This window comes from Chiloscyllium plagiosum, chromosome 16 (assembly GCF_004010195.1).
Source record: "Chiloscyllium plagiosum isolate BGI_BamShark_2017 chromosome 16, ASM401019v2, whole genome shotgun sequence".
NCBI lineage: Eukaryota > Metazoa > Chordata > Chondrichthyes > Orectolobiformes > Hemiscylliidae > Chiloscyllium > Chiloscyllium plagiosum.
In genome coordinates this window covers 29,474,106-29,481,521 of record NC_057725.1, presented here as the reverse complement: position 1 = coordinate 29,481,521, position 7,416 = coordinate 29,474,106, and the positions used below count along the sequence as shown (strand labels likewise).

General features: G+C 39.9%; 1 protein-coding gene across 2 annotated transcripts in view; it reads left to right on the top strand.

Moving 5' to 3' along the window:
* Positions 1-5,805, top strand: part of parvaa (parvin, alpha a) — a 122,683-nt gene extending 116,878 nt beyond the window's left edge. For both annotated transcript variants that reach the window (XM_043705652.1, XM_043705653.1), the window contains exon 13: positions 2,309-5,805. In XM_043705652.1, coding sequence (XP_043561587.1) covers positions 2,309-2,385 — 77 coding nt within the window. In that variant the 3' untranslated portion in view covers positions 2,386-5,805. The remainder of the gene's footprint in view (positions 1-2,308) is intronic.
* The last annotated feature ends 1,611 nt before the right edge of the window (positions 5,806-7,416 follow it).

Here is a 7,416-nt window from a genome sequence, read left to right as displayed (position 1 = left end):
CTGTCTTGCTCCCTCCATTTCCCCCCCCCCCCCTCTCTGTCACTCTCACTCACTCTCTCCTCATGAGTTGAGGAACTCAGTTAAATCAGAATGAAGTGTTGGTCTGTTAATGTGTTAAGAGCTTATATAAATCAGGACCAGATCTAATTAATATGTGCAGTCAGAACTGTCCTTGACAATATGTAGGAAGCAAAGTAAACATTGAACAGAGGGGAGTATTCACATGGCCTGCCAACACATGGAGAGAGAGAGAGAGAGAGAGGAGCAGGGTTAATCGGCCAGATTTTCCAAGGAGTGGCAATCTTCTGCAGTTTGCCACTTCTCCCCTTTTTATGACAGGACGGAGCACTGCATTTCTGACAGATGTTGTCCGGGGCTCCCCCACAAATGTAGAGCCTCTGGTTCCATTCTGATAGTTCTTCTGTAGTTCAGAAATGTCAAGGGAAGACAAACCATGCTGACTTTTCACAGCAGTCAACTTAAAGGTCCCAACAGCCACTTTGCCGACCGCTGTACCCAAGGCGAATCTGATGTTAGGATGCTAGGAAGGAGGCGTGCTGGGGGTGGGTTGCCAGATGAGCAGGGCTTAAGGTTCCAGGTTAATAGAGAGTAACCAGGGAGAGAATAGGATACCAAATAGGAAATGGGATAGGGTAACCTGGTGGTCAGAGGGCTGCATATGTAAAGTGCCATATGAACAGAGGTAAGATACCGAGTAGGAAGTGGCAAAATAAGTAATGCAGCATTTAAGTTAGGTCAGTCAGGTGGTGATGTTTGTGTTGAGTTGGCAGTTGGAGAGATAGTAATAACAGCCCTAGCAGCAGGGAAAGGGGTTTTGAATTGGGGTGTATATGGGTTGTAAGGGGCTTAAGGTGGACATATAGTTGGAGGTGTGTGAGGTAAATGTGGAGTCTGTTAATAGTTACTCAGGAGTCAGATTATGTATTTAACTGTCTAACCTTTTCCTTGTTACTATCTTGTTTAATTTAATCGGAACCCTCTGAAGTCTCCAGTTTAAAATGAGACGTCTAGAAGATTCCAGGCATACAGGAATTACCAATGGAAAATTCAGTTTCCCAGGCAAATCCTTCCCATTGTGCTGTGACAGGGGTTCTGCAGGGTCCCTATATGCAACTCCCAGCTACACTGGAATAGTGATTATCTGGCCAGTGGAAAATTCACGCCAATGTTTCAGGATGGTGACCCTTTCTCAACTTCCGGGCAGCTTCCTTGCAATCTTGTGATTGTCCTCCTGGTGAGACTTCCCATGCCTGATTGTGGGCTCCGCCCTCTGGACTGAGACCTCTCTTTTCCCTCTTGCTGGGATCTTTCATTAATGAAACAGCCCCAGTTATCTCTCCTCCAGGCCTCCCACTCTGTTCCTGGGTCTCCTACAGATTCTGCACCTCCCAGAACATCAGCTGGCAATGCTGGACCTGAAGAACATTAAACCTCCTGATTGGCCTGTAGCTCTTGAAGGTGGGATTCTTCATTTCTAAAGGCCCAAGGACCCTAACAGCAGACAATCTGATGGGCAATTTAATCCTTTTGTGGCTCCAAAGCTTCCACACTGACACATTGGGATAATGTCTGGAGGGAAATGCTTAGTCCATGAGCAGTACCATCAGTTCTAACATTCTCTTTGCATAATGGTCAAGATAAATGGCCTGGGGCTGCAATGGAGGAAGGTTCAATTGAGGATTATTTGGATAGAAATGCATGCAGGATATAGGGGAAAAGGCAAGAGATTAGCACTGGGTAACAGAACTGGTACAGGCGTGATGGGTTGACTGGCCTGTTTCAATACCGTATCCATTCTGTGATAAAGAGAGAGTGTGGATCCTTGTCCCACAGGGATGCCTATTGATCCTGAGCAAATTGCACCATTATGTTATTGCAGAAAATAATTGTAAAATGTTTAAGGAGAGGTTTAACGGTGTTTAGAATTCTGAGAGGAGCTAGAAATGGAAGTGTTTCTCGTGACAGGAGGTCAGCAACCAGAGGATTTTGATTTAAGATAATCGACAGAAGAGGCAGGATGAAGTGACTTCCTTTCACAGAGTGAGTTGCTCTGATCTGGAATGCATCGTCTGAAAGAGTGTTGGAAAAAGATTCAGAAATAACCTTCAGAAGGAAATTGGGTAAAACTTGAAGGGGAAAATTATGCAGCAAGAGCAGGGGAGTGGAACTAATTGGATTGCTTTTTCGTAGAGCTAGTACAGGCACAATGGACCACTATGCTGTACAGTTCTGAGGTTTTACCTAGAGCCACAAACTCATGTCAAAAGCAATGCATTGTTTCTTTCAGATATTGTGAACTGTGACCTGAAGTCTACTCTGCGTGTACTTTACAACCTGTTTACCAAGTACAGGAACGTAGACTAACCTGAAGGCAGATGGCTTTCTCCAGGAACCTGAATAAAATGCAGCCAAAGCAACACCATTTACAGGAGCCCTGTTCCAGCAGTGGGCTGAACTGCCAATCACTGTCATTTTGTAACAAAGCAGTGGTATTTTCAAGATTCTTTGTTGGTTACAATATTGTTAGTCCTTTATAAATATATATATATATAGTGAAAAGCACTTGAACTACAAAAACTGAAATCAAATTGGACTCAGCGAACACCAGTACTTTGAAGGTTAAGCTATTGCATTCTGATGTTAAGTAAAATTCGATTAATGTGGAATCTAGCATTGAGATTTTCAAAATGCCCATCACACATTCCAAAGAGCTGTTGCTTCATAGAAGAGTTTCCCAGATCCAGTTTCATGGCCAATATTTCAAAACTACCATTATTCAGTGAAATCAAGGTTACATTTTCTGTTTTAATGTTATTATTGATCCTAAATGTATAAATTGGTTGGGACTGAATTCTTGGTTATTGGGGAACGTAAGAAATAGCAGGAGTAGGCAATCCAGCCCTTTGAGCTTGCTCTGCGATTTAATACAATCACGGCTAATCTCATCATGGTCTCGACTCGGGAAGGAAGTACCCATTTCAAAATCCACTTAATCTTCAAGAACTAATCAGATTGTTTCCCTATGTAATGTTACTAAAATTTTAAACGTGTAAGAATCAACAGTGAACACATGGATAGTTTTAACATTCATTGATGTTAAACTTTACTTTGTTTTTATTCTGTTGCATACAAAGTTGTGTCAGCATTGTCCTTATGGAACTGGCTCTTGTCATAATTCAAGTCCCACCAATACATAAAGTGAAAACTGAATTCAATAAATTTGATGTATGGTTACAAGAAAGAAAAGTGACCATTTAACATCTGTTGTTTTGACGTTTTAAAAAAAATCGGTTCATGTCCTCCGAAAGAGGAACCTGACATCCTTACTCGGTGAGGCCAATACGTGATAATGATCTCACATTCCAGATTGACCCTCTGAAGTGGTCCAGCAGCCCAATTTAAACTAAATTTCTGGAAATTGGAAATAAAAACTGAAAATACTGTAAAACCTAAGCTGATCTGGCAGCATCCATGGAAAGCCAAGTAGAGTTAACATTCCACGTCCACTAAGACAACTCTTCAGAACTCCTTCCACCTGGAGTACACTGCAATTTGATCTCTTTGTACAAGGAAGCACATATTTAACCCTGCAGAGAAATGCATCAAAAAATGACTAGACTGGTTCCTGGATGAGGGGATTATCCTATGAAAAGAGAGAGTGTCCAGGGCAAAATTTCCTGAAGTTTAGAAGCAATTTAATTCAATCATTTTTTTTTTAAATCTCCAGAACTTGATAAGATAGAGCGAAGCTGTTTCTCTGGTTTGGAATTATAGAACATGGGTATCTCACATTCAGAATAAGGATTTGTCTATTTAATAAGAGATTAAACATTTCTTCATTCAAAGGATTTGAATCTTTGAAATTTCAAACCTAGAAAGCTATGGATGTTGAAAAGAGTATATTCAAGATAGAGGTTTTTGGACACAAAGGTAATTGAAGAATATAGAGTGTGTTCGGGTCGAAACATATGCATGATCTAAAATATTGGACAAGGTGAAACATATTTTCATAAATTTGAATTATTCTTGCATTAGCAGTCATCAAAATAGGAACTTATAAACAAGGGGTGGGAGTAGGCAAATTAGCCCTTCGAGCCTACTCCACCATTTAATATAATCATGGCTGATCTTATCCTGGTCACAACCCCACTTTCCTGCTGTTCCCCATAGCCTTTTATCCCTCTTTTCATCAGAAACATATCTATTTCTTGAATCTGTTGATTGATTCTGCCTCAAATGCACTCTGGGGCAGTGAGTTCCACAGATCCATAGCCCTCAGAGTAATAGTTTCTCTTCATCTCAGTTTTGAACCTACCTCCTTTCACTGTATATCTTTGACCTCTTGTTTGAGACTGAACAGATGTTTCCTCTTGTGGGACAACGTTCACCTAATCGATCCCTTTTGGCATTTTGTATAGTTCAATCAGATCCCCTCTCATTCTTCTGAATTCCAGTGAGTGCAAGCCCAAGCTATTCAATCGCTCCTTGTATGACAGACCTTTCATCCCCAGAATCAATCTGGTGAATCACCTCTGAATTGCTTCGAATGCCAACACATCCATCCTCAAGTAAGGAGAACAAAACTGGACACACAACTCCAGGTGTTGTCTCCACAATGCCTTATATGATTGTAAAAATGCTTCTTTACTTTTATAATCCAGTCCTTTTGCAATAAATACCAATAATCCATTTGCCTTTATGCTGAACCTGCACACCCACTTTCTGCGATTCACGCACAAAGGACACCCAGATCTCTCTGCACTGATGCACTTTGAATTTCCATTTAAATGATGATTTGCCCTTTTGTTTTTCCAGTCAAGATGGACAATCCTGCAGTTATCCACATTAAACTCCATCTGCCAAATTCTGGCCCATTCTCCTCCCCTGTCAATATCCACCTGTAAACACTCTATCTCCTCATCACAGCCTCTTATCCCACCTATTTTAGTAACATTCGCGGATTTTGCTATGTTACACACTGTTCAAGTTTGCAGATCATTAATATCTGAAATCCAAAACATCAGAATCTCATGTGATCAATATTCGTCTGGCTCCATTTAGTACAAAAATTTAATGTACTGTAATTTACAAAAGAACTAGAGGGGATATGGGCCAAAAAATGTTTTTTCTATAGGTTTGTGACGTGGCACCATCTTAAGTGGCAGTAGAAAAAGATTCAGTAATAATGTTCAAAACAGAATGGGATTTATCTCTGGATGGAATTTCTACCATTTAGCCCAATTGATCTCTGCTAATGTTGATGCTCCAAAAAATCCCTACTTCATCTGCTCCTTTCGTTCCTCTCTCCCTCTATGTTTACCTAGTTTATCCTTCGATAAATAGCATGGATGCATTTTTTAGCTTTCATATACGGTATGCATTTCAGGGACAAGCTGAATGGACTCCTTCCCTGCCTTAAGATTTACTGGACTTGAAATTCCAAAGACGTAAGATTTTTATCGTGCTAGATTAAAACAGTTTGTATGTAGATTTTTCACAGAGTGTCTGTTCCTCTGCCCAAAAGAAAATTCAGCAAAGTCCAGATAAAAACATGGCAATTTGCTCAGTTTATTTTTTAACAGACACACACCCTTTCCTTCATTGATTCCCTTATGGTCTCAAAGCAGTTAGACCTAACCAGCAGCATCAAGCTCGGCGGTGTGCTCTTTTGTGTCTCACTGTTCTCCATTTAGTAGAAATCCTGGGCTTTGCAATGATGTGAAATGTAAGATTTTTGTGTAATTGGCCATATAAGATAGAAAAAATAAAATTCACAAAGTAACATGTGTGAGTGAGCTTGGCTGATGGTCAGATACAATAGGGTTAATGAGAGCGAGTTTGGAGGATGTGTAGAGACTGGAGCTGTAACTTTACTGGACAAATGATGGATATTTTAAGAGGGCTCAATCTGTTTTTTATTTGTAAGGCAAAGTGCTGCTCCTTTTTGTTGTATATTTATGAGGAGATAATCCATGGCACAGGTGACTGAATTGAATCCTGCTTCAGATATTACAACCACACAGTATATTAAATGGCAGCTGCTCTATGCTGTATAGGAAACACAATTAAGACATCACCTTAATAATTCCAGTAAGTAAATTGTACATGTCTGGAAAAGCGGTGTTAGACTCAGGAATCTTCCAAACTGCTCCATTCCATTTTATTGATGCAATCCCTTCTCACTGAAGTTGTATGTGCACAGAGTGTCTCTGTTTGTTTTAGCTACATATTATCTCAAAGACATTTTTCAAACCTATTTTAATAACACAAACAAGCCTCTGATTTGATAATTATTGTGTATTAGAGCTTAACACAAGACATTATTCAGCACTTATGAGAAAGCTAGGTCATTGACAATAATGTAGAATAATGAATGGCTTGAAGGGAGTTGTAACGTAATTGAGAGTTTGAGATGACACTGTAAACCATGAGAGTGAAACATGGCAAGTTTTATATGAGACATCTGATCTGGAGATTATGTTAGTGCTGTGGGCACCTGCAGGAAGGATTAAGGGGAGAGGTGGAATGAAAGTGGAGGAGATGCAGGATTTATGCTCTTTGTCTGTCTCTGTGTTTTTTCTATCACTTCATCTGTCTCTTCCTGTCACTATCTTTGATTGTTGCTTACCTGCTCCCTGTGTACTGGGTTCTGTGCTGTGATTTAATAACAGTCTCATTTATGTTTTCAATGTATTTATTAAGTAATGCACATTGGTCACGATAGCTCAGGGTTTTGTTCTGAACTGCAAAGAAGAAAGCGCTTGAGATGAGACATAAGGGAAAAATGAGATGCTCCCAAGTTACCCCTCCCAAAGGCACTCCATTCTTTCATACTTGCAAGGATGGTAAGTTAGAGTCTGAACTCAAGAATACAGTTTCAAATTCCCTTCAGTCAATTTAATCCAGGATTAGTTTCCTTTTAAATTGTTCAAGAATGTTGTAAAATTTGTATCTCTGCATTAACCATATGGTTACTGTACAGTGCAAATGCCTCCAACATTCAGTGACAACAGTCAGCCCATAGCACCAGCTGCTGAAAGTAAACATATGTAGGAGACCCAACATCACCTGAGCAGCAGTCTGCTGGGTTGCTAGGCTATTTCTTGCAGTTACATGTCAGCCTTGGATTTGTAATATAATAATCTTGTTAACATAACTTGTTTTTACGATGGACGCATACAGAATTAAATTAAATTTAGATCAAAGAAGTTTTTATGCATTAAACCTCATTCCGAATTGTGCTGTTGCTTTATTGTCACTTCTGACTGTGTGCATGAATATATCACTTGCTTCTTTCATGACAGAGTTGAATAGAAGCAAGAGATTAAGCAGTCTTTCATGTGGCGATGTTAATATTTGAAGCATTTACTGCGTATTCCTACACAGGCAGAAGAA